The following is a 26,190-nucleotide window of genomic DNA, read 5'->3' on the forward strand; positions in this document are numbered from 1 at the left end:
ATGTGCCCTTATGTTTGGCTAATTTTCCTAGAGAACCATTGTTTATCACTTTTCACAAGGAGAGCTGGGTAAACCAACACTAACGATAATAATTAGCCCAGTCCAGAACCAGTGATTATCTAACATTTACCATTACACACACTACCCTTAAGTTTTATAATGTACATTCTTATTCCAAAATAGCGCTAAACAAAATTGATCAAATGTAAACTTTAATACACATCCAAAATTAGACCACCATGCATCTCTGGGAACCAACTAAGACTAAATTAATTTTCTGTGGTAGTACATTAACTGGGTAAGATCAGGGTTTTAAAAATCATAAATTGTGCATTAGATTCATCAGCAGGATGGTATCGATATGATAGGAATGATCAGTGCAATAGTTGTGCGCATGCCAACTTGAGTGTCAGAGGGAAGGTAGCTAGGTGTATTTAGCGCAGGTAAGGCACTAGTTTGGCATTGAACCACTCCCTGGTGAACTGGAGGTGATCTCCTTCTGTACCCAGGAAATCCAGCTTTCCAGCTGCATCCATCGCTGCCAGTCCCAGACGATCCTGAAAATAAACTCCATGTATCAAAACAATATCACATACATTACAATATGAGTCGACTACATGAAAATACTCCACATGGCCAAAAGTATGTGGACACCTGCTTGTCGTACATCTCATTCCAAAGTCATGGGCATTAATATGGAGTTGGTCCCCACTTCTGGGAAGGCTTTCTACTAGATGTTGGAACATCAGGTAAGTCTTGATAAAGTGAAAGTTATGGAACTACATTCCACTGACAGTTACTACTTGACGTTCTCCATAAGCAGCATAATGATTCAGTCATGTCTTCATTTTCAAATTTCAGTATAGAAAAGTCAATATACTGCTATATTGCAGTATTCTTGCATAATATTCAATCCTTCATGACCTCTGGTCATCCCAAGTCTCAAAGAAAAAGGTTAATCTTCCAATGAAAAATCCTCACACGGATCTTCCCTGTGGCTCAGTTGGTAGGGCATGGTGTTTGCAACGCCAGCATGGTGTGTGCAACGCCAGGGTTGTGGGTTCGATTCCCACGGGGGGCCAGTACAAAAAAAAAAAAAAAAAAATGCATGAAATGAAATGTATGCATTCACTACTGTAAGTCGCTCTGGATAAAGAACGTCTGCTAAATGACTAAAATGTAAATGTAACTGCTGTGGGGACTTGCTTCCATTCAGCCACAAGAGCATTAGTGAGGTTGGACACTGATGTTTTAGGTTGATTAGGCCTGGCCCGCAGTCGGCGTTCCAATTCATCCCAAAGGTGTTCGATGGGGTTGAGGTCAGGGCTCTGTGCAGGCCAGTCAAGTTCTTCCACACTGTTACGGATACAGGTAGTTTGTAGCCTGTATTTGTATTTCTTTTCTCTCCTTCTCCTCCTCACAGGTGACAATCATCACTCCCCAATCAGTCATCAATCAGAAGACACCTGTTCCTTTTCCCTCAACCTATCACAGCCCCTTTCCCTTGGTTTAAAAACCCAGTCAGTTGTTTTCTCCCCAGATCAATCTTTGTGTTCATTCTCTCTGTTCAATCTCGCTCTCTGTCCCTAGCTCTACATCTCTGTGTTGATCTCTTTTGTTTTGAAACCTCATGTCACATTTGTCCGGTAATCCTGTGAGTATTGTTTTGTTGTTTGTTTGGTTGTTTGTTTGGTGGGAAAAGGGGGTACCAAGACAAGTCGCCCATGGGCATACATTACCCGTAGGAATACTGTGTCTAAGTACCCTAGTTAGAACTGGGCGGACCACCCTCTGTATTTTTGGTTAGTTAGCTAGCTGTTGTGGAAATAGGCTAGTCTAGCTTAGGGGTGTTTTTGATTATTGTTTCTTTGCTTGGGTCCAGCTCAGCCCCTTTTCTCACACCCCTTTACCCTGTGTTTAAAATAAACCTTTTGAGTTTGACGGTAGATTTCAGTTGTCTGTGGTTTTTGGTTCTCACTGTTACATGTCACGATTATGATTTATGTTACGGGTCTCGTATCCATCCCCCCTAGACCGCTGGGCCAAAGGGATTCGTAACACACACCGATCTCAACAAACCATTTTTGTATGAACCTTGCTTTCTGCACAGGGGCATTGTCATGCTGAAACAGGAATGGGCTTTCCCCAAACTGTTGCCACAAAGTTGGAAGCACAGAATCGTCTAGAATGTCATTGCATGCTGTAGCATTAAGATTTCCCTTCACTGGAACTAAGGGGCTTAGCCTGAACCATGAAAAACAGGCCCAGACTAATATTCCTCCTCCACCAAACTTTACAGTTGGCACTATGCATTGGGGCAGGTAGTGTTCTCCTGGCATCCGCCAAACCCAGATTCGCCCGTCGGACTGCCAGATGGTGAAGCATGATTCATCACTCCAGAGAACGCGTTTCCATTGCTCCAGAGTCCAATGGTGGTGAGCTTTACACCACTCCAGCCGACACTTGGCATTGTGCATGGTGATCTTAGGCTTGTGTAAGGCTGCTCGGCCATGGAAACCCATTTCATGAAGCTCCTGACAAACAGTTAATGTGCTGACGTTGCTTCCAGGGGCAGTTTGGAATTCTGTAGCGAGTGTTGCAACCGAGGACAGATGATTGTTACACGCTACGTGCTTCATCACTTGGCGGTCCTGTTCTGTGAGTTTGTGTGGCCTACCACTTCGCGGCTGAACTGTTGTTGCTCCTAGACGTTTCCACTGAACAATACATTTGACGACCTGACTTGGTAGAAAGGTGGCATCCTATGACGGTGCCACGTTGAAAGTCACTGAGCTCTTTAGGAAGGCCATTCTACTGCCAGTGTTTGTCTATGGAGATTGCATGGCGGTGTGCCTGATTGTTTTTTTTTATTTTATAAATTTTTTTTCAGCAACGGGTATGGCTGAAATAGCCGAATCCATTCATTTGATGGGCTGTCCACATACTTTTGTATATACTGTATAGTGTACATGTCTGTGTTTGAAGATGAGTAAACATGATGGGGGTTTTTACCTCTTTATAGAGAACACTCTCCTGAAGCGTCTCGGTCTCTTTTGCCTGACCCGTTTTCAGAAAACCAAACCACTATAACGAATAGATTGCATACAACATACATTTAGCGTCAGTAATTACAGTGCAGGAGGAGGACAGTACATCAAGAGAGGTTGTCACAGTGTGTCCAGTATTTACCTCGGTATCAGCTGGATCCACAACACTGTCCTTCAAGAACTTGACCATCACAAACTTGTCCAGCAGCTGGAGGTTCTTCTTGTAAGTCTCGTTCACCACCTGTGGGGTGAAAAGGCAGCAGATGAAATGAATGGGATTGGAATACAGCGATGGAAAAATATATACTAACACCATACTAGAGCCATACTAACCCGCTCCTGATTGATATCAGCCAGGAAGAGGCTGTGTTTTTTGTACAGGTCGTCGTTCAGTGGGTCGTGCCAGTACTGTGCCTGCACCAAGCTGATAAAGACACAAGGATTCCAAATGACTCACTGGATAACAACCACACAATACACAAAGCCCTTTCTCTTTGTACCTCGTCTCAAAACGTACAGTAACTATGTCATAACATACTGTTGATCTGGATATTGCCGATTCGTCTCAAACATAAGAATTGCACTGAATGAGTTGAAATAAGGTCTACACTCACTGTTTTTGAGTTGTAAATAAATTCTACACTTACTGTTTTTGCACAATATCAGTGTAGGCTCCTGCGTTGAGTTCCTTGCGAATCCAGTCACAGATATGGGAGCTCTCTCCAGGGCATTTAGGGAGACCATACACTCCTGCGAATATGGAGAATAGGATCATTTCAAAACTGTCAGGAAGTGAATGAAAGACAATGAAAAGAGACAAGGCAAGGGATTATGTCACTGTTGCCATGGTGCCATTACCTTGTTGTTGTCCCCCAACAGAGATCAGGGTTTTCATTGGAGGAGATGGACAGCGCTGCGCCACTGCCCTCCTGGGGGGGGGGGATCTGAGAATTACAGCATCCTGAGAGGCTTTGTGAGTACGGACCAAGAGACACTACTTACAGGAACTGTCCTCCCTGGGAGAAGCCCATGGCATTGTAGCCATCCTTCAGTTTGGGATCCTGGGCCAGCTGGCTACACACCATGGACACCTGCTCATTGACATCCATGAAGAAACCATTCTCTGTGTCCTGAGGGATAGATATGAGACAAGGATGTTCATGTTGGGACAGTAACAATGTTGGCAAACAGAAACACCACATCTCAAAAAAATAGGTCAAGGGGGAGTGATTTTAGCCTGCAAGGGCTGGCATGGATGCAGGCTTTTTCTCCAGCCACACAGTAGGGAAAGAGGATACCTAGTCAGTTGCACAATTGAATGCGTTCAACTGAAATGTGTCTTCCGCATTTAATCTCTGAATCAGAGATGTGCGGGGGGTGCCTTAATCGACGTCAAATCTGCAGAACGGCAGATTTTTCCACCTTGCTGGCTCAGGGATTCAAACCAGCAACCTTTCAATTACTGGCCCAACACTCTTAACCACTAAGCTACTTGCAGTAATACACCCAATTCTACTTATGAAATTCAATCAAAGCTTTCATTAGTAGAATCAGGCTTGGCTGGAGCAAAGGCAAGCATTCACACCAGTCACCACAGGGTATGGCTGTCCACCACAGATTGGAAAGTACCTGACTGACAGTCTTGCCAATCATTAGAGACAGGACGTCAATTCCAGGGATGGTTTCCTCGATCATCTTCTTTATGGAGCCCATGCTGAGAGGGTTGCAACAGCTGTCTCCTATGTACACACCGAAACAAGAACCCAGAGTCTCTATATGAAGAGTTTCATTACAAAATGCTATATATCCATTTTCAGAAATGTTGGTAAATATGCTTTTATTGTTCCAAGAAATTATGAAAGAGATTGGGGTGTTTTTTCACTATCTAATCATTGCATGGTGTTGTTCAATGACAGACAAATCGTTTTTTTTGCTAAATGTTATATATCCAAAATAAGAAGTACTAGGATTTACACAGTAAAATGTAACAAATAACTTCAATTTGTTTTATAAAGAACTGATACATTTGTGACATATTTGAAAAATATATTTTGGTATTATTCAATACAGTAATATGAGCCTGTATGTAAAACGTTTACATTTGAGTCATTTAGCAGATGCTCTTATCCAGAGTGACTTACAGTAAGTGCATTCATCTTAAGATAGCTAGGTGAGACAACTACATATCACAGTCAAATTACAGGATACGAACATTTAATTCCAGCTAAACAATGCATTTCAAGCATTTTGCAACAAAAATAAATATGAATCTAAATATCTGAGAAAAAGCAATCATTTCTGATGAAAAAACACAAAATGTGAAAAATTGGTTGATATAGAGTTTTGGGGGGGAAAAAACTATTCATATACACTAACTGCCATATCATGACTAAGGGCCACATGAAAATATAGGAAGTGGCCATCACTTCTTTGTTTTGCTACTCTGCCAAACTGAGAAACACCACTGCTGTATGTGAAACATGATGTTGTTGCATTATGCATCTCAAGTGCTTACCCATTCCGTGCCACAGAACCAATGGGAGGGTGGCATTGTCGGATCCATGTACTGGGTTTAGGGCAAGTAACAGTAGTGGACCAGCCCCGAGGAGCAAGCTAAGAAGTGCGGTCATCTTGAACCTTGAAATCAATGTAACGAAGAGGACCAGACAGTTAGTGAACTAACGATAAAACAGTGTGAGTGTGATGTTATTTGCTGGACATGTGTTCAAATATGTTATTTCAACAGCCTGGCCCTGCCACTTTGTTGTTTAAACTGAGTGATGGGGCTGGGGAAATGTATCTTCTCTCAGATGCATAGACGTAGCAATGGACTGACAGATCATGCCTTTAAAGCTGCGATTCTTATTTGGTAGGGGTTTTCCATGTTGTCAAATCATGAAATATGGCTGTGTGAGCTTCACAAGAACAAAACAAAGCCAGAAGGAACAACAATTACCCATTTTCCCAAAAGGTCTGTGTCTATGACATCTTTGCATATCATGTGTAACTAGCCACTAGGCAGGTGTGCTGGGCCAGTAACCGAAAGGTTGCAAGATCGAATCCCCAACAAGGTAAAAAACCGACATTCTGCCCCTGATCAAGGCAGTTCATAGGCCGTCATTGTAAATAAGAATTTGTCTAGTTAAATACAAAAACTAGTTACCTTACTTTCATAACTAACTAGCTAGCTAGGTTACTTTGCTACATTTGACAACAGCATAGCTTGACAGTTGGCCTTATCTACATTTCTGGCTGGTTGTGTTTCACAGAAAAAAAACGGAAACTGCGACTTACTGTTCAGGAATCACCACCACTGAGCGCAATAACTTGTCACATTACAAACTAATGCAACCAGGAAGGAACTTGGGAAATAACCATCGATTTCCAAATCATACGGAGCAGCTTGTTGCGCAATGTGTCAACTAGCTGCGTTTATCTTGTGCTGTACACTTGTGCAAATTCATAATCGCGTCACCGAAGAAAAACACTTTTTTGGTCATGTGACTACCGGTTTCTCAGAATCGTAAACACGCTCATAGATTTTTGAGTCAATCAATGTGTAATGGGAATTTCATGGTGAACAAAAAGGAGAGCATCAATCAAAATAATTTTAGTTTAATTACAAATTGCAACAGGAAGAAGCTTCCGGTACAGAAGCAGAGAAATTGTCTAACATGCCTCTTGGAGACTGGCCCTTTATATTCTAATCAGACAGTATCAAATGTTCTCTAAAATTCATCCCGAGATGCTTGTACGATGTCAAAACAAAAGACAGTGACTTTGCCAGCTGATACTGAATCATACAGCGTGCATAATGTCATCAACACAATAATAATCAATGTGTCCTTGTACCTTCAGGAGCTCTGGTGTCAATCACTATCAAACGATATGAGAAGAATCCATAACATTCAGTCACAAATCTAGTGACCATCAATTTATGAACAAATGTGTCACAAGTAGAATATTGGTAATCATCATGATGAATTGCCTCTTTGAAGACATTCTAGTTTTCTGAATTTGAATCTGAATGTGTATTACAGAAAAGGAAAAACATAAATATGCTAAGCATTGGGGTGGCAGTGTAGCCTAGTGGTTAGAGCGTTGGACTAGTAATGGAAAGGTTGCAAGATCAAATCCCTGAGCTGATTAGGTACAAATCTGTCGTTCTGTCCCTGAACAAGGCAGTTAACCCACTGTTCCTAGGCTGTTGTTGAAAATAAGAATTTGTTCTTAACTTACTTGCCTAGTAAAATAAAAAAAATTGTGTTAATCACTCCAAACTGAATAAAAACATTATTCACCTTAAATTTCACCTACACCATGTCAAGAGGTATTACATTACATCATTCTATTCCACCCCCCTCATCAGCTGACCTGCTTAACATACATTCTCTCTTCCTCCAATGGTAACCTGGGAAAGTTTTGTTTGTCTGCAGATACACTAGGTTCACATCCGCTTTTGGTCAGTCTGCACACCGTTAGAGTGGAGGAGAGGCCAAGTCTACTACTTTATTTCATTAAGTGGAAAGACCTATATTCTGAGATCAGATGTATTGCGTACTACTTGTCCAGAACTAAAAGAAGTAGCTATGAAAAATCATTGAAATCATGCGTCTGTGACTGACTTTACATAGGCCATAACTCACAGTCTGGTATTTGTTTCCGTCTTGTTTTTTTCTGCAGGTTCAACATTGATAATCCACACCACCAGCTAGCGTAAAACTATTTGGAGCATCATCGTCCTCATCATCATCATCATCTGAAGAAGAAGAATGTATATATGATGCTCTCCAGTCCTATGATCTAGGTCTAGAACCTCAATAACCGCAAGTGAATAACTAGCTGGTCCATCCAGTCCAATTTGTGGTATTCGGTCAAACCTTTTTCTCTATCTAAACATTCCTCGCTATAAAGAGCAAAGCATAATGTTATATACGTGTCTATGTTGGATCTCTTTGACTTGTCAGGTGTTTTGTAACTGTTGCACAATCTCCTATGGATTTCTTTAAAGTCAGTAAGTTGTTGTCGTCTGGCTATTGTAGCTAAGGAACTAAATACTTTTTGTCTTGGCATGCTTGGCCAATTACATTGAACACCATAAGGACCATTGACCGACCTGCCTTAGTCATGGTCATTCTCATATCGAAATCAGATCCAATTTGATTGCTCACATACACATATTTAGCAAATGTTATTGCGGGTGTAGCGAAATGCTTGTCCAGCATGTATCTGTAGTCTTAACCCGTCTGTGTGGGTGTGTGCGTACTTGCATGAGGCTGAATGTCTAGCAATTGTTCATGCTGACTCTTGCCGTTTCTCTATCTAGCAGATTTTCTTAGGACACTATGGTTAGGTGACCTCAGATCACCCTCACTTCATTCCTCTCTCTGGCCGTCACCTGACTGGTGGTTGCAATGGCTTTGCAAAATGGATACTCCATCAACTCCTCCCCACTGGACGAGAGTGGAGAGACTACACCCCTACTTAAAAAAGAAGTGCTGGATGTTGATGATTCAGGTGTCTTAACTTGTTTTGGTTGCTCTTTTGCGCCGTCAGCACTCAGCAGCGTGGATGTGCTAGAAGTGCTTCATTATGTAATGACAACCTTCTTAGAGTCGAATGAAGTCATATCAAGTGTTTTGTCAGTATGGGGCATTGATGTCAGTGGGTCACTAAGTGAACATTTGACCTACGTGGAAGTTCGGATTCGCCCCTATGATTTTGCTTATTACATCATAACTAACAGTGTGCTAGTGAAATATGTCATTTAAGTGTCATGTGATCCTTGTTAGCTAGAGTAGATTTACTACGAGCACTGTCTAAATAGTCATCTTTAAGTGTCATCTTTAGTCATCTTTAAGTGTTTTCAGATAGACTGTGAGGTGTGATTGGGCACATGTTGTTGTCGTGTCTAACAGTACCTCCACAATGTTGCTCTGCACGCTGCAATCTGGCCATCTTGATGTTCTTTGGATTCTCCGTCGTCTACGGTCTCCGTGTCAATCTAAGTGTTGCCATGGTCGCCATGGTCAATGGGACCAAAAGCCAACCATCTCTCAACAGCTCAGGTGGACATGAGTGCCCAGTTTCCTCCCATGGCAATGGCAGCCAAACCCCAGACCAGCCAGATGGGGTAAGTACCAGCTCTTCCAAAGTATCCACAACTAGACCTATAGTAGTATACTGTACATGCATATTATAGCATATATTATAAACTGGGTGGTTCGAGACCTGAATGTTGATTGGCTGACAGCCGTGGTATATCAGACTGTATACCAATGATATGGCAAAACATTTATTTGACTTATCTAATTACATTGGTAACCAGTTTATAATATCAATAAGGCACCTCGGAGGTTTGTGATATATGGCCAATATACCACAGCTAAAGGCTGTGTCCAGGCACTCCTCGTTGCGTTGTACGTAAGAACAGCCCATAGCCGTGGTATATTGGCCATATACCCCCCCCCCTCAGGCCTTATTGCTTAATTATAGCTCATATATTACAGTACATAAATAGGCTTCACACAAACATGATCCATGCATACTGGACATACTGCACATGCGAAGACACTCACAAACTCATACGTAACACTAATGCTCATTTACGTCTCTCTCTCTCTCGCTCAGATACCTCAGTACTCTTGGGATTCTCTGACTCAGGGCCTGCTGCTGGGGGCGTTCTTCTTTGGCTACCTGGTGACGCAGATCCCCGGGGGTTACCTGGCCGGACACTTTGGGGGGAGTATCTTCCTGGGGGGAGGAGTGCTGGGCACCGCAGCACTCACCCTCCTCACCCCCCTGGCAGCGCAGCTAGGACCCTACTGGCTGTTTGGTTTACGGGCACTGGAGGGATTTGGGGAGGTGAGAGGCTTCATGTGTGCCGAGTAGGGGTCAATCTCATTCTGTCATCAGCAATGAACTGGATTAGCATTTGACTGTATAAACAACCGTATTAATCATAGACATATAGCCATATGGTCATTATTTTCCGTAAAACACCAAGGTATATTGTTCATTTCAGTGCCATAAGAATGGTTCATTTAATCATTTAAATCAGTGTGTATCGCTCTGTGATTGTATGTCCTCAGGGGGTGACGTTCCCGGCCATGATGGCCATGTGGGCTCGCTGGGCTCCCCCTCTAGAGAGGTCTCGGCTTATGACCCTGTCGGGGTCAGGGGCCAACTTTGGGGCCTTTGTAGCCCTGCCCCTCACTGGCTTCATCTGTCACAGTCTGGGCTGGCCCGCTGTCTTCTACATGTTTGGTGAGAGTTGGATAGCAATTACACACCTCAAAGATAATGCATTCATTACACACCTCAAACATATACATTCATTACACACCTCAAACATAATACATTCATTACACACCTCAAACATATACATTCATTACACACCTCAAACATATACATTCATTACACACCTCAAACATAATACATTCATTACACACCTCAAACATAATACATTCATTACACACCTCAAACATAATACATTCATTACACACCTCAAACATAATACATTCATTACACACCTCAAACATATACATTCATTACACACCTCAAACATATACATTCATTACACACCTCAAACATATACATTCATTACACACCTCAAACATAATACATTCATTACACACCTCAAACATAATACATTCATTACACACCTCAAACATAATACATTCATTACACACCTCAAACATAATACATTCATTACACACCTCAAACATAATACATTCATTACACACCTCAAACATATACATTCATTACACACCTCAAACATATACATTCATTACACACCTCAAACATAATACATTCATTACACACCTCAAACATATACATTCATTACACACCTCAAACATATACATTCATTACACACCTCAAACATAATACATTCATTACACACCTCAAACATATACATTCATTACACACCTCAAACATATACATTCATTACACACCTCAAACATAATACATTCATTACACACCTCAAACATAATACATTCATTACACACCTCAAACATAATACATTCATTACACACCTCAAACATATACATTCATTACACACCTCAAACATATACATTCATTACACACCTCAAACATAATACATTCATTACACACCTCAAACATAATACATTCATTACACACCTCAAACATAATACATTCATTACACACCTCAAACATAATACATTCATTACACACCTCAAACATATACATTCATTACACACCTCAAACATAATACATTCATTACACACCTCAAACATAATACATTCATTACACACCTCAAACATAATACATTCATTACACACCTCAAACATAATACATTCATTACACACCTCAAACATATACATTCATTACACACCTCAAACATATACATTCATTACACACCTCAAACATATACATTCATTACACACCTCAAACATATACATTCATTACACACCTCAAACATAATACATTCATTACACACCTCAAACATAATACATTCATTACACACCTCAAACATATACATTCATTACACACCTCAAACATATACATTCATTACACACCTCAAACATAATACATTCATTACACACCTCAAACATATACATTCATTACACACCTCAAACATAATACATTCATTACACACCTCAAACATAATACATTCATTACACACCTCAAACATATACATTCATTACACACCTCAAACATAATACATTCATTACACACCTCAAACATAATACATTCATTACACACCTCAAACATAATACATTCATTACACACCTCAAACATATACATTCATTACACACCTCAAACATAATACATTCATTACACACCTCAAACATAATACATTCATTACACACCTCAAACATATACATTCATTACACACCTCAAACATATACATTCATTACACACCTCAAACATAATACATTCATTACACACCTCAAACATAATATATTCATTACACACCTCAAACATAATACATTCATTACACACCTCAAACATAATACATTCATTACACACCTCAAACATAATACATTCATTACACACCTCAAACATAATACATTCATTACACACCTCAAACATAATACATTCATTACACACCTCAAACATATACATTCATTACACACCTCAAACATAATACATTCATTACACACCTCAAACATAATACATTCATTACACACCTCAAACATATACATTCATTACACACCTCAAACACATACATTCATTACACACCTCAAACATAATATATTCATTACACACCTCAAACATAATATATTCATTACACACCTCAAACATAATACATTCATTACACACCTCAAACATAATACATTCATTACACACCTCAAACATATACATTCATTACACACCTCAAACATAATACATTCATTACACACCTCAAACATAATACATTCATTACACACCTCAAACATAATACATTCATTACACACCTCAAACATATACATTCATTACACACCTCAAACATATACATTCATTACACACCTCAAACATAATACATTCATTACACACCTCAAACATAATACATTCATTACACACCTCAAACATATACATTCATTACACACCTCAAACATAATACATTCATTACACACCTCAAACACATATATTCATTACACACCTCAAACACATACATTCATTACACACCTCAAACATAATACATTCATTACACACCTCAAACATATACATTCATTACACACCTCAAACATATACATTCATTACACACCTCAAACATAATACATTCATTACACACCTCAAACATAATACATTCATTACACACCTCAAACATAATACATTCATTACACACCTCAAACATATACATTCATTACACACCTCAAACATAATACATTCATTACACACCTCAAACATAATACATTCATTACACACCTCAAACACATACATTCATTACACACCTCAAACATAATATATTCATTACACACCTCAAACATATACATTCATTACACACCTCAAACATATACATTCATTACACACCTCAAACATAATATATTCATTACACACCTCAAACATATACATTCATTACACACCTCAAACATAATATATTCATTACACACCTCAAACATATACATTCATTACACACCTCAAACATAATACATTCATTACACACCTCAAACATATACATTCATTACACACCTCAAACATATACATTCATTACACACCTCAAACATAATACATTCATTACACACCTCAAACATATACATTCATTACACACCTCAAACATAATACATTCATTACACACCTCAAACATATACATTCATTACACACCTCAAACATAATACATTCATTACACACCTCAAACATAATACATTCATTACACACCTCAAACATATACATTCATTACACACCTCAAACATATACATTCATTACACACCTCAAACATATACATTCATTACACACCTCAAACATATACATTCATTACACACCTCAAACATAATATATTCATTACACACCTCAAACATATACATTCATTACACACCTCAAACATATACATTCATTACACACCTCAAACATAATACATTCATTACACACCTCAAACATAATACATTCATTACACACCTCAAACATATACATTCATTACACACCTCAAACATAATACATTCATTACACACCTCAAACATATACATTCATTACACACCTCAAACACATACATTCATTACACACCTCAAACATAATACATTCATTACACACCTCAAACATATACATTCATTACACACCTCAAACATATACATTCATTACACACCTCAAACATAATACATTCATTACACACCTCAAACATATACATTCATTACACACCTCAAACATATACATTCATTACACACCTCAAACATATACATTCATTACACACCTCAAACATAATACATTCATTACACACCTCAAACATATACATTCATTACACACCTCAAACATATACATTCATTACACACCTCAAACATAATACATTCATTACACACCTCAAACATAATACATTCCCCCTACACACACCATGTCTGCATGTCTCTGCATACCCACATTTTCAGCTCTTATTTTGTTCTCCTGTGAAGTTTTCACACACATAATACTTTCCAATTTTTTTTATCATTCACAATTCTTCTCTGAAAACTCTCTTGTTCAGCACAAACACTGTACCTGCACAACCTTTGGCTTTGTGAAGATGTCAACAGAATCAGGCTTTTCTCTCACTCTGTCCCTCTGTCTCCGTCTCTCACTCTGTCCCTCTGTCTCTCACTCTGTCCCTCTGTCTCCGTCTCTCACTCTCTGTCCCTCTGTCTCTGTCTCTCACTCTCTCACTCTGTCCCTCTGTCTCCGCCTCACACTCTGTCCCTCTGTCTCCGTCTCTCTCTCTGTCCCTCTGTCTCCGTCTCTCACTCTGTCCCTCTGTCTCCGTCTCTCTCTCTCTGTCCCTCTGTCTCCGTCTCTCACTCTGTCCCTCTGTCTCCGTCTCTCTCTCTGTCCCTCTGTCTCCGTCTCTCTCTCTGTCCCTCTGTCTCCGTCTCTTTCTCTGTCCCTCTGTCTCCGTCTCTCACTCTCTGTCCCTCTGTCTCCGTCTCTCACTCTGTCCCTCTGTCTCCGCCTCTCACTCTGTCCTGCTGTCTCCGTCTCTCTCTCTGTCCCTCTGTCTCCGTCTCTCACTCTGTCCCTCTGTCTCCGTCTCTCTCTCTCTCTGTCCCTCTGTCTCCGTCTCTCACTCTGTCCCTCTGTCTCCGTCTCTCTCTCTGTCCCTCTGTCGCCGTCTCTCTCTCTGTCCCTCTGTCTCCGTCTCTCACTCTGTCCCTCTGTCTCTGTCTCTCTCTCTCTGTCCCTCTTTCTCTAATCACCAGGTGGTGCTGGTTGCATTTGGGCAGTGTTCTGGTTCATTCTGGTGTCGGACCAGCCTGGCACTCATCCACGAATCAGCACAAGAGAAAAAGATTACATCATCAACTCCATAGGAAAAGAGGTAACAACAGTCTATCTGTGGTGTCCTTTGTGACCCTTTGTCATACATTTTATAAATCGGTTCACAGTCAATCCCCTTCCTCTCAATTCAATTCAAGGGGCTTTATTGGCATGGGAAACATATGTTAACATTGCCAAAGCAAGTGAAGTAGATAATATACAAAAGTGAAATAAACAATAAAAATGAACAGGTAACATTACACTCACAGAAGTTCCAAAAGAATAAAGACATTACAAATGTCGGATTGTGTATATATACAGTGTTATAACGATGTGCAAAGGGTTAAAGTACAAAAGGGAAAATAAAGAAACATAAATATGGGTTGTATTTACAATGGTGTTTGTTCTTCTCTAATTGCCCTTTTCTTGTGGCAACAGGTCACAAATATTGCTGCTGTGATGACACACTGTGGTATTTCACCCAGTAGATATGGGAGTTTATCAAAATTGGGATTTGTTTTCGAATTCTTTGTGGATCTGTGTAATCTGAGGGAAGTATGTGTCTCTAATATGGTCATACATTTGGCAGAATGTTAGGAAGTGCAGCTCAGTTTCCACCTCATTTTGTGGGCAGTGTGCACATAGCCTGTCTTCTCTTGAGAGACAGGTCTGCCTACAGCGGCCTTTCTCAATAGCAGGGCTATGTACATAGTCAAAGCTTTCCTTAAGTTTGGGTCAGTCACAGTGGTCAGGTATTCTGCCACTGTGTACTCTCTGTTTGGGCCAAATAGCATTCTAGTTTGCTCTGTTTTTTTGTTAATTCTTTCAAATGTGTCAAATAATTATCTTTTTGTTTTGTTTTTTGTTTTACGTTGTACACTGAGGATATTTTTGCAGAATTCTGCATGCACAGTCTCAATTTGGTGTTTGTCCCATTTTGTGAATTCTTGGTTGGTGAGCAGACCCCAGACCTCACAACCATAAAGGGCAATGGGTTCTATAACTGATTCATTATTTGGTGTTTTACGTTGGACACTGAGGATATTTTTGCAGAATTCTGCATGCAGAGTCTCAATTTGGTGTTTGTCCCATTTTGTGAATTCTTGGTTGGTGAGCGGACCCCAGACCTCACAACCACAAAGGGCATGTCACGTCCTGACCAGTAAAGGGGTTATTTGTTATTGTAGTTTGGTCAGGACGTGGCAGGGGGGTGTTTGTTTTATGTGGTTCGGGGTTTGTTAGGTTATATATTTATGTAAGAGGGGTGTTTGTTTTATGTGTTCCGGGGTTTTTGGGGATTGTTCTATGTTTTGTATTTCTATGGGTTTTCTATGTTGTGTATTTCTTTGTTGGCCTGGTATGGCTCTCAATCAGGAACAGCTGTACATCATTGTTGCTGATTGGGAGTCATACTTAGGTAGCCCTTTTTTCACCTGTCTTTTGTGGGAAGTTGTTTTTGCACTGCTGTGTGTAGCCTGCAAGACAGTTTTGCTGTCGTGCGTTTTTCTTCTTTTTGTGTTCTCTTCAAATAAAAGTTTAAGATGAGTACTCAACACGCTGCGCCTTGGTCTACTCCCTTCGACGGCCGTTACAGAACTTCCCACCACCAAAGGACCAAGCAGCAGGCCCAGGAGGAGCAAGGATCCTGGGCCAGGGAGAGAAGGGAGTGGAGGACATCTTGGACATGGGAGGAGGTAATGGCAGGGGACAAGACCCTGCCATGGAAACAGGTGGAGACAGCGAGGGAGGAACGGCAAAAATACGAGGAGCGGGCCCAACGAAGGAAGCACAAGAGTCACCCCCAATAATTTTTTGGGGGGGCACACGGGTAGTTTGGCTGGGCCAAGGGTGAGCCCTAAGCCAACTCCCCGTGCTTATTATGGGGAGTGTATGGAGTGGAGAGCGCCGGAGTATGTGGAAGTGCGCACGATCTCGCCCATGCGCACGCACAGTCCGGTGCGAGCGATCCCAGCTCCTCACAAGTGCCGTGCTAGAGTGGGCATCCAGCCTGGAAGGAGGATGCCTGCGCAGCGCCTCTGGCCACCGGTGCGCCTCCTAGGCCCAGGCTACCCTATGCCTGCTCTACGCACGGCAACCATCAGGCCTCTGCACAGCCCAGTTCACCCTGTGCCAGCACTCCGCTCGTGCAGGGCCACTATTACTATCCAGCCAGGACGGGTTGTGCAGGAGGTGCGCTCCAGACCTCCAGTGCTTACCCATGGCCCAGTGTACCCTGTTCCCGCTCCTCGCACTAGCCTTGGGGTGCGTGTCTCCAGTCTGGTACCTCCACTACCACCCCCACGCACCAGGCCTCCAGTGCGTCAACCCAGTCCAGCTCGTCCTGCTCCTGCTCCTCGCACTAGCCCTGTGGTGTGTGTCCCTAGTCTGGCGCGTCCTAAGCCAGCCCCACGCATCAGGCCTTCAGTGCGCAGTCCCCATCCAGAGCTTCCGGCGACAGTGCCTCGTCCAGAGCTTCCGGCGACAGTGCCTCGTCCAGAGCTTCCGGCGACAGTGCCTCGTCCAGAGCTTCCGGCGACAGTGCCTCGTCCAGAGCTTCCGGCGACAGTGCCTCGTCCAGAGCTTCCGGCGACAGTGCCTCGTCCAGAGCTTCCGGCGACAGTGCCTCGTCCAGAGTGTCCGGCGACAGTGCCCCGTCCAGAGCTTCCGGTGACAGTGCCCCGCAGAGAGACGGCTCACAGTCCGGAGCCGAGAGAGTTGCCCTACAATCCGGAATCGGCGTAGCCAGAGTCGCCCTACAGTCCGGAATCGGCGCTGCCAGAGTCGCCCTACAGCCCGAGGTCTCCAGCGACGCGCCTCAGCCCGAGGTCTCCAGCGATGCACATCAGCCTGAGGTCTTCAGCGATGCGCCATAGCCCAGAGACTTCGGTGAGGGTAACATTCAATAATTATTTAGCGGGGGTGGACAGGTTAGGTGGGGGAGTAAGGCCGGAGCCTGAGCCACCTCCATAGTAGGTGGGTTGGGGAGGGGGGGGTGTAGCACAAGAACCGTCAGTGACGGTGGCCACCCTCCCTTCCCTCCCTTTAGTTTGGGATTATTTTTTGTTTTGGGGTTATTTTTGTGATTTTTGTGTGAGGTGCATCCGGGGTATGCACCTTTGGGGGGGGGGGGGGGGGTGGTACTGTCACGTCCTGACCAGTAAAGGGGTTATTTGTTATTGTAGTGTGGTCAGGACGTGGCAGGGGTGTGTTTGTTTTATGTGGTTCGGGGTTTGTTGGGTTATGTATTTATGTAAGAGGGGTGTTTGTTTTATGTGTACTGGGGTTTTTGGGGATTGTTCTATGTTGTGTATTTCTTTGTTGGCCTGGTATGGCTCTCAATCAGGAACAGCTGTACATCGTTGTTGCTGATTGGGAGTCATACTTAGATAGCCCTTTTTTCACCTGTCTTTTGTGGGAAGTTGTTTTTGCACTGCTGTGTATAGCCTGCAAGACTGTTTTGCTGTCGTGCGTTTTTCTTCTTTTTGTGTTCTCTTCAAATAAAAGTTTAAGATGACCACTCAACCCGCTGCGCCTTGGTCTTCTCCCTTCGACGGCCGTTACAGGGCAATGGGTTCTATAACTGATTCAAGTATTTTTAGCCAGATCCTAATTGGTATGTCAAATTTTATGTTCCTTTTGATGGCATAGAATGCCCTTCTTGCCTTGTCTCTCAGATTGTTCACAGCTTTGTGGAAGTTACCTGTGGCGCTGATGTTTAGGCCAAGGAATGTATAGTTTTTTGTGTGCTCTAGGGCAACGGTGTCTAGATGGAATTCATATTTGTGGTTGTGGCGACTGGACCTTTTTTGGAACACCATTATTTTGGTCTTACTGAGATTTACTGTCAGGGCCCAGGTCTGGCAGAATCTGTGCAGAAGATCCGGGTGCTGCTGTAGGCCCTCCTTGGTTGGTGACAGAAGCACCAGATCATCAGCAAACAGTAGACATTTGACTTCAGATTCTAGTAAGGTGAGGCCGGGTGCTGCAAACTGTTCTAGTGCCCTCGCCAATTCGTTGATATATATATATATATATGTTGAAGAGGGTGGGGCTTAAGCTGCATCCCTGTCTCACCCCACAGCCCTGTGGGAAATGTGTGTTTTTTGCCTATTTTAACCGCACACTTGTTGTTTGTGTACATGGATTTTATAATGTCGTATGTTTTTCCCCCAACACCACTTTCCATCAACTTGTATAGCAGACTCTCATGCCAAATTGAGTCGACATTTTTTTTTTTAAATCAACAAAGCATGAGAAGACTGTCTTTGTTTCGGTTTATTTGTCAATTAGGGTGTGCAGGGTGAAGACTTGGTGTATCATACTATAATTTGGTAAAAAAGCCAATTTGACATTTGCTCAGTACAATGTTTTCACTGAGGAAATGTACGAGTCTGCTGTTAATGATAATGCAGAGGATTTTCCCATGGTTGCTGTTGACGCATATCCCACGGTAGTTATTGGGGTCAAATTTGTCTCCACTTTTGTGGATTGGGGTGATCATTCCTTCGTTCCAAATATTGGGGAAGATGCCAGAGCTAAGGATGATGTTAAAGAGTTTTAGTGCAGCTAATTGGAATTTGTTGTCTGTGTATTTGATCATTTTATTGAGGATACCATCAAGACCACAGGCTTTTTTGGGTTGGAGGGTTTTTATTTTATCCTGTAGTTCATTCAAGGTAATTGGAGAATCCAGTGGGTTCTGGTAGTCTTTAGTAGTTGATTCTAAGATTTGTATTAGATCATGTACAGTTGAAGTCGGAAGTTTACATACACTTAGGTTGGCACCATTAAAACTTGTTTTTTAACCACTCCACAAATGTCTTGTTAACAAGCTACAGTTTTGGCAAGTTGGTTAGGACATCTACTTTGTGCATGACACAAGTTATTTTTCCAACAATTGTTTACAGACAGATTATTTCACTTATAATTCACTGTATCACAATTCCAGTGGCTCAGAAGTTTACATACACTAAGTTTACTGTGCCTTTAAACAGCTTGGAAAATTCCAGAAACGTATGTCCTGGCTTTAGAAGCTTCTGATAGGCTACCTGGCATCATTTGAGTCAATTGGAGGTGTACCTGTGGATGTATTTCAAGGCCTACCTTCAAACTCAGTGCCTCCTTGCTTGACATCATGGGAAAATCAAAAGAAATCAGCCAAGATCTCAGAAAACAATTGTAGACCTCCACAAGTCTGGTTCATCCTTGGGAGCCATTTCCAAATGCCTGAAGGTACCATGTTCATCTGTACAAACAATAGTACGCAAGTATAAACACCATGGGACCACGCAGCCATACCGCTCAGGAAGGAGACACGTTCTGTCTCCTAGAGATGAACGTACTTTGGTGCAGAAAGTGCAAATCAATCCCAGAACAACAGCAAAGGACCTTGTGAAGATGTTGGGGGAAACAGGTACAAAAGTATATATATCCACAGTAAAACGAGTCCAATATCGACATAACCTGAAAGGCTGCTCAGCAAGGAAGAAGCCACTGCTCCAAAACCGCCATAAAAAAAGCCAGACTACGGTTTGCAACTGCACATGGGGACAAAGATCAGTGGAACGTTTTGTCCAGGAAGTTGTCTAAAAGGGATTGAATTTGTTGTTGCCTAATTCTTTTTTGGTAGGTTTCCACGCTACATTCCTTCCATCGATAGCATTTCTTAATATTACTCAGTTCCTTTGGCTTTGATACCTCATGATTGACTATTGCTCTGTTCAAGTAGACTGTGATCTGAAAGGGGTGTCAGTGGGCTGACTGTAAACGCTCTGAGAGACTCTGGGTTGTGATAAAGTAGTCTACAGTACTACTGCCAAGAGATGGTTGGCGATGGTCTTGTAGACCATTCCAGCCTTGTGTAGGTCTACAATCTTGTCCCTGACATCCTTGGAGAGCTCTTTGGTCTTGGCCATGGTGGAGAGTTTGGAATCTGATTGATTGATTGATTGCTTCTGTGGACAGGTGTCTTTTATACAGGTAACAAACTGAGATTAGGAGCACTCCCTTTAAGAGTGTGCTCCTAATCTCAGCTCGTTACCTGTATAAAAGACACCTGGGAGCCAGAAATCTTTCTGATTGAGAGGAGGTCAAATACTTATTTCCCTCATTAAAATGCAAATCATTTTATAACATTTTTGACATGCGTTTTTCAAGATTTTTTTGTTGTTATTCTGTCTCTCACTGTTCAAATAAACCTACCATTAAAATTATAGACTGATCATTTCTTTGTCAGTGGGCAAACGTACAAATTCAGCAGGGGATGAAATACTTTTTTCCCTCACTGTAGGTGTACCTACCATAGGAGTCCCCTCGAAGCCTACCATTGACTATGTACATACCCAGCATGCAACAGAGCTGCAGGAGTTGTGACCCGTTTTTGTTGGTTATGTTGTCATAGTTGTGCCTAGGGGGGTATATGGGGGAGGGAATGCTGTCACTAGAATCCTATGGGGATTCTAGTGGGGGGATATAGTAGCACACAGGAGGACATTTTTCTCTAGCCAAATGTAAAATGTTTCTGTTTTGACTAATTTAATGGAGTGAGTTAGGTCTGCTCTATACCAAATTAGAATACCCCCTCTCTCTATCTCTCTAACTTTCTCTCTTCTCTCTCTCACTCTCTCTCTCTCTCTCTCTGGCTCCTAACCCAGGGTGGTGGCCATGGCTGGTCAGTGCCTTTGTTACCCATGATGCTCTCTGTTCCCCTGTGGGCCATCATAGTGTCTCAGATGTGTGCCAACTGGGGTAATTGCATTCTGCTTACATCACTACCCACCTACATGGACACGGTGCTTCACTTTAACCTCCGACAGGTGAGACCCAAAGAAATCATATATTAAGTCATACATCATTGATATATATGGACATATGATTTCTATGGATGACGCATTAAGAGGAGAGAGACGAGTGAGATGCTCAATTCCAGAGTGCTGTAAAGGCCAGATAGGTATAAGGAATATGGTAAGAGCTCCACCTGGTGGTATTAGGCTCTGCAGGCAGGAGGTAGGACGAGAGAATGACTAAGATATCACGTGTACAGGGATAGAACAGGAGTCTCGAGACTTGAATCATGTTGGGTTGTGACCTAGGCCTATACTGTGCTGCTGTAGCATTGCTTTAATACAACGTTGGTGAAAGTGATGCCATGTTATCGGGATATTTTATTCCTGCAATGCAGTTGCAATCCTTTCTGTTGTTGTTTTTGTTGTCGGTTAATATTGTCTATTTCTTTCTGACTGTCTATATATAGAATGCCTTTCTCTCAGCTCTGCCCTATCTGGGTGGCTGGGCCTTCTCAGTGATATCAGGTGTAGTAGCAGACAGCCTCCTGGAGAAGGAGCTGTTGAGTGTCACAGCGGTCCGCAAGATCTTCACTATCACAGGCAAGGAGGGGACTTTTATTTTGAAAGGAACTGGTCTGGTTATTTGTGGACTTTACCAGATGTTTGATTGATTGACTGGATATTTTAGTCTGTAGTAATATGTTTTGTAACAAAATATGAACTAATAGAGTATTACATTTCAGTTATTTAGAAGACGCTCTTATCCAGACCGACTCACAGTTAGTTTATCACATAAACTGTATACATGTGTTGTTGTTAATTGTGTGAATGGCCTTACCTATGTGTTTCTATTAAGTGCAGCTTTTGTACATTGACCATGTATATTGACGTCTCAGGAGGCTGCTGAGGGGAGAACGGCTCATAATAATGGCCGGAACGGAGCAAATGGAATTGCATCAAACACCTGGAAACCATGTAGTATTTGAGCTCGTTCTACTAATTGCCATAAGCCCGTTCTCCCCAATTAAGGTGACATCAACCTCTTGTGATTGATGTATATTGTTGACTGCTCCTCCCCCAGGTCTGCTGCTGCCTGCAGCCTTCCTGGTTGCTGTGGGCTACTCCGGCTGCAGTGGTGTGTTGGCAGTGACCTTCCTCACCCTCTCTTCAACTGTAGGAGGCACCAGTGCAGCCGGGGTCTTCATCAACCAGATAGACATTGCTCCACGGTGGGTGTTTAATCGATTTGAGAGGTCGTCACTTCACTTCTCTCCCTACTCACCAGTCTTTTCTGGCATATTGTGGACCTTCACTGAACTTTCTCTCTCTTGCACTCATTCTATCACAATCTATGTCACTGAAGACTGAAGAAGTCACTCACGTACTCACTGCTTTTCACTGCTTTTGGATGTTCGGAGTTTGGGTTGTTGGGATGTTTGGATGTTTGGATGTATTTGAACCTCTATTTTTCCTCTCTCTCTTCCTCAGGTATGCGGGGGTGCTTTTAGGAATCACCAATACTTTCGGGACTATCCCAGGTGTGGTCGCGCCAATTGTTACGGGTTACCTCACCAAAGATGTAAGCTTTCTGGTGACATTGCCTTCATAATCAAATGTAGTCATTCTGTACTACTTTTAGAAATAATTAAATATTTGTAATATCTCTACTTAAATACTGTAAAAATTATTAGACCATGGCTGTTTTGACACAGGCAGCATAATTCTGATAGTTAAATAAAATTATTGGTATTTTGACCAAACAGATCAGCTCTGGAAAAGTGTTGATGTGAAAAGATCTGATGTGATTGGTCAAAAGACCAATTAGTGGAAGAAACATCAGAATTGGGCTGCTTGACGTGAGGAGTATGCAATTGAGATCTTCCCAATGGCTCATTTCTAAAAGTTACTGCACTCTTGAAGACTGTTATACATACGACTATGACCCATGTCCCCCCTCCCTCCTGGAACAGCAATCCCTGGCGGGATGGAGGAGTGTGTTCTGTCTATCGGCCGGGATCAGCGCCGTAGGAGCTTTCATCTTCACCTTGTTTGGGTCCGGGGAGGTCCAGAAATGGGCCCTGGTAGAGGAGGATCAGGAGCAGGCAGAAACAAAGAGAGACAGGTTAATCTAATCCCTACATGACAGACAGACAAGACCTAAAGCAGGGTTCCCCAACTGATGGCCCACGGTGGTTTTATTTTGCCCCCCATGTTTTCTGAGCAAAAAATTTATAAAACAATATTATACTTATTTTAAATGTTTTTATTGTTGGACATAAAAAAAATATATAAAAACACCAAGAAATCAGCTCTGAGTCATTTTCATTTGGGAATTCTGTTTCCAGGTATTTCTGCACATAATAGAGAGGCACATGATCATATACAAATGTAAGCATCGTTTGAAATGATTATGTTTTAGTCATATATCTGTTTGGGATTCTTGCGGTCAATTTGCAGTCTGCAAATTATTTAAAATGATGTTCCGGCCCCCTGACCATCCGCTCAATAAAGAAATTGGCCCTCGGCTGAATCTAGTTGATGATCCCTATAAGATATAAACTAACCTCAGGTTAACTTAACTCACCATCAGATGGTTTTAAAAAGGATGGGCCAGTGCATTCTCTTAGTACACTGTGTTGGGAATGGGACCCTTTATCAAATACCTTAATCATGATAGGATAAGGGACTTTTTAAAATGGCCTCTTTATTTTCCAAATGCCTTTCTTTAGTATTGTTTACAACTATCTGTTTCTGACCATGTTTTGTATTTACAGTTGAAGTCGGAAGTTTACATACACCTTAGCCAAATACATTTAAACTCAGTTTTTCACAATTCCTGACATTTTATCCTAGTAAAAATTCCCTGTCTTAGGTCAGTTAGGATCACCACTTTATTTTAAGAATGTGAAATGTCAGAATAATAGTAGAGAGAATTATTTATTTCAGCTTTTATTTATTTCATCACATTCCCAGTGGGTCAGAAGTTTACATACACTCAATGAGTATTTGGTAGCATTGCCTTTAAATTGTTTAACTTCGGTCAAATGTTTCAGGTAGCCTTCCACAAGCTTCCCACAATAAGTTGGGGGAATTTTGGCCCATTCCTCCTGACAAATCTGGTGCAACTGAGTCAGGTTTGTAGGCCTCCTTGCTCGCACACACTTTTTCAGTTCTACCCACACATTTTCTATAGGGTTGAGGTCAGGACTTTTTGATGGCCACTCCAATACCTTGACTTTGTTGTCCTTAAGCCATTTTGCCACAACTTTGGAAGTATGCTTGGGGTCATTGTCCATTTGGAAGACCCATTTGCGACCAAGCTTTAACTTCCTGACTGATGTCTTGAGATGTTGCTTCAATATATCCACATAATTTTCTCTTCCCAATTATGCTATCTATTTTGTGAAGTGCACCAGACCCTCCTGCAGCAAAAGGACCCCCACAACATAATGCTGCCACCCCCGTGCTTCACGGTTGGGATGGTGTTCTTCAGGTGCATCTCCCTTTTTCCTCCAAACATAACAATGGTCATTATGGCCAAACAACAGTTCTATTTTTGTTTCATGAGGCCAGAGGAAATTTCTCCAAAAAGTTCCATCCTTGTCCCCATGTGCAGTTGCAAACCGCAGTCTGGCTTTTTTATGGCGGTTTTGGAGCAGTGGCTTCTTCCTTGCTGAGCGGCCTTTCAGGTTATGTCGATATAGGACTTGTTTTACTGTGGCTATAGATACTTTTGTACCTGTTTCCCCCAACATCTTCACAAGGTCCTTTGCTGTTGTTCTGGGATTGATTTGCACTTTCTGCACCAAAGTACGTTCATCTCTAGGAGACAGAACGCGTCTCCTGCCTGAGCGGTATGACGGCTGCGTGGTCCCATGGTGTTTATACTTGCGTACTATTGTTTGTACAGATGAACGTGGTACTTTCAGGTGTTTGGAAATTGCTCCCAAGGATGAACCTGACTTGTGGAGGTCTACAATTTTTTTTCTGAGGTCTTGACTGATTTCTTTTGATTTTCCCATGATCCCAAGCAAAGAGGCACTGAGTTTGAAGGTAGGCCTTGAAATGCATCCACAGGTACACCTCCAATTGACCCAAATGATGTCAATTAGCCTATCAGAAGCTTCTAAAGCCATGACATAATTTTCTGGAATTTTCCAAGCTGTTTAAAGGCACAGTAAACTTAGTGTATGTAAACTTCTGAGCCACTGGAATTGTGATACAGTGAATTATAAGTGAAATAATCTGTCTGTAAACAATTGTTGGAAACATTACTTGTGTCATGCACAAAGTAGATGTCCTAACCAACTTGCCAAAACTATAGTTTGTTAAGAAGAAATTTGTGGAGTGGTTGAAAAACAAGTTTTAATGACTCCAACCTAAGTTTAATTTTTTTATTGCAGTCCCTGGGCAGGTTATTAAAAACAATTCTAATAACAATACAGACAAACAATTAGCAGTGAGCACATGCAGAGCAA

The 26,190-nt window shown here is 41.8% G+C and overlaps 2 protein-coding genes across 10 annotated transcripts; one reads left to right on the forward strand and one right to left on the reverse strand.

Annotated features, from left to right (window-relative positions):
- Positions 1-195: 195 nt before the first annotated feature.
- Positions 196-5,678, reverse strand: LOC106570032 (palmitoyl-protein thioesterase 1). The gene is made up of 9 exons (XM_014141935.2): positions 5,563-5,678; positions 4,677-4,786; positions 4,050-4,177; positions 3,906-3,976; positions 3,695-3,797; positions 3,381-3,471; positions 3,190-3,288; positions 3,013-3,084; positions 196-557 (listed from the first exon to the last, which is right to left on the reverse strand). Exons 1-9 carry the CDS (start codon positions 5,675-5,677, stop codon positions 435-437), a joined length of 912 nt encoding a protein of 303 aa, XP_013997410.1. The 5' UTR covers position 5,678; the 3' UTR covers positions 196-434.
- Positions 5,493-24,020, forward strand: LOC106570030 (sialin). 9 transcript variants are annotated; one of them, XM_014141924.2, is made up of 12 exons: positions 5,493-5,741; positions 7,731-7,913; positions 8,374-8,564; positions 8,966-9,180; positions 9,678-9,911; positions 10,139-10,313; positions 14,870-14,988; positions 21,581-21,742; positions 22,180-22,312; positions 22,794-22,941; positions 23,201-23,291; positions 23,683-24,020. In XM_014141924.2, exons 3-12 carry the CDS (start codon positions 8,462-8,464, stop codon positions 23,842-23,844), a joined length of 1,542 nt encoding a protein of 513 aa, XP_013997399.2. In that variant the 5' UTR covers positions 5,493-5,741; positions 7,731-7,913; positions 8,374-8,461; the 3' UTR covers positions 23,845-24,020. The 9 variants fall into 9 exon arrangements, with proteins under 9 accessions (XP_013997399.2, XP_013997401.2, XP_013997404.2 ...); XM_014141926.2 differs by having other exon boundaries at positions 8,377-8,564; XM_014141929.2 differs by having other exon boundaries at positions 7,731-7,877.
- Positions 24,021-26,190: the final 2,170 nt, after the last annotated feature.

This window comes from Salmo salar, chromosome ssa14 (assembly GCF_905237065.1).
Source record: "Salmo salar chromosome ssa14, Ssal_v3.1, whole genome shotgun sequence".
Classification (NCBI taxonomy): domain Eukaryota; kingdom Metazoa; phylum Chordata; class Actinopteri; order Salmoniformes; family Salmonidae; genus Salmo; species Salmo salar.

What these genes read in the sequence shown, in the direction of transcription:
- LOC106570032 (XM_014141935.2), bottom strand. Translation starts at nt 5,677, where the DNA reads ATGACCGCACTTCTTAGCTTGCTCCTCGGGGCTGGTCCACTACTGTTA. An exon ending in ACTGATATTGTGCAAAAACA is followed by an intron (nt 3,472 to 3,694) that starts GTAAGTGTAGAA and finishes TGTCTTTATCAG; the next exon opens with CTTGGTGCAGGCACAGTACT. An exon ending in AGAGTGTTCTCTATAAAGAG is followed by an intron (nt 558 to 3,012) that starts GTAAAAACCCCC and finishes GTTTATTTTCAG; the next exon opens with GATCGTCTGGGACTGGCAGC.
- LOC106570030 (XM_014141924.2), top strand. Translation starts at nt 8,462, where the DNA reads ATGGCTTTGCAAAATGGATACTCCATCAACTCCTCCCCACTGGACGAG. An exon ending in CAAGATCTTCACTATCACAG is followed by an intron (nt 22,313 to 22,793) that starts GCAAGGAGGGGA and finishes CTCCTCCCCCAG; the next exon opens with GTCTGCTGCTGCCTGCAGCC. An exon ending in CGGGTTACCTCACCAAAGAT is followed by an intron (nt 23,292 to 23,682) that starts GTAAGCTTTCTG and finishes CTCCTGGAACAG; the next exon opens with CAATCCCTGGCGGGATGGAG.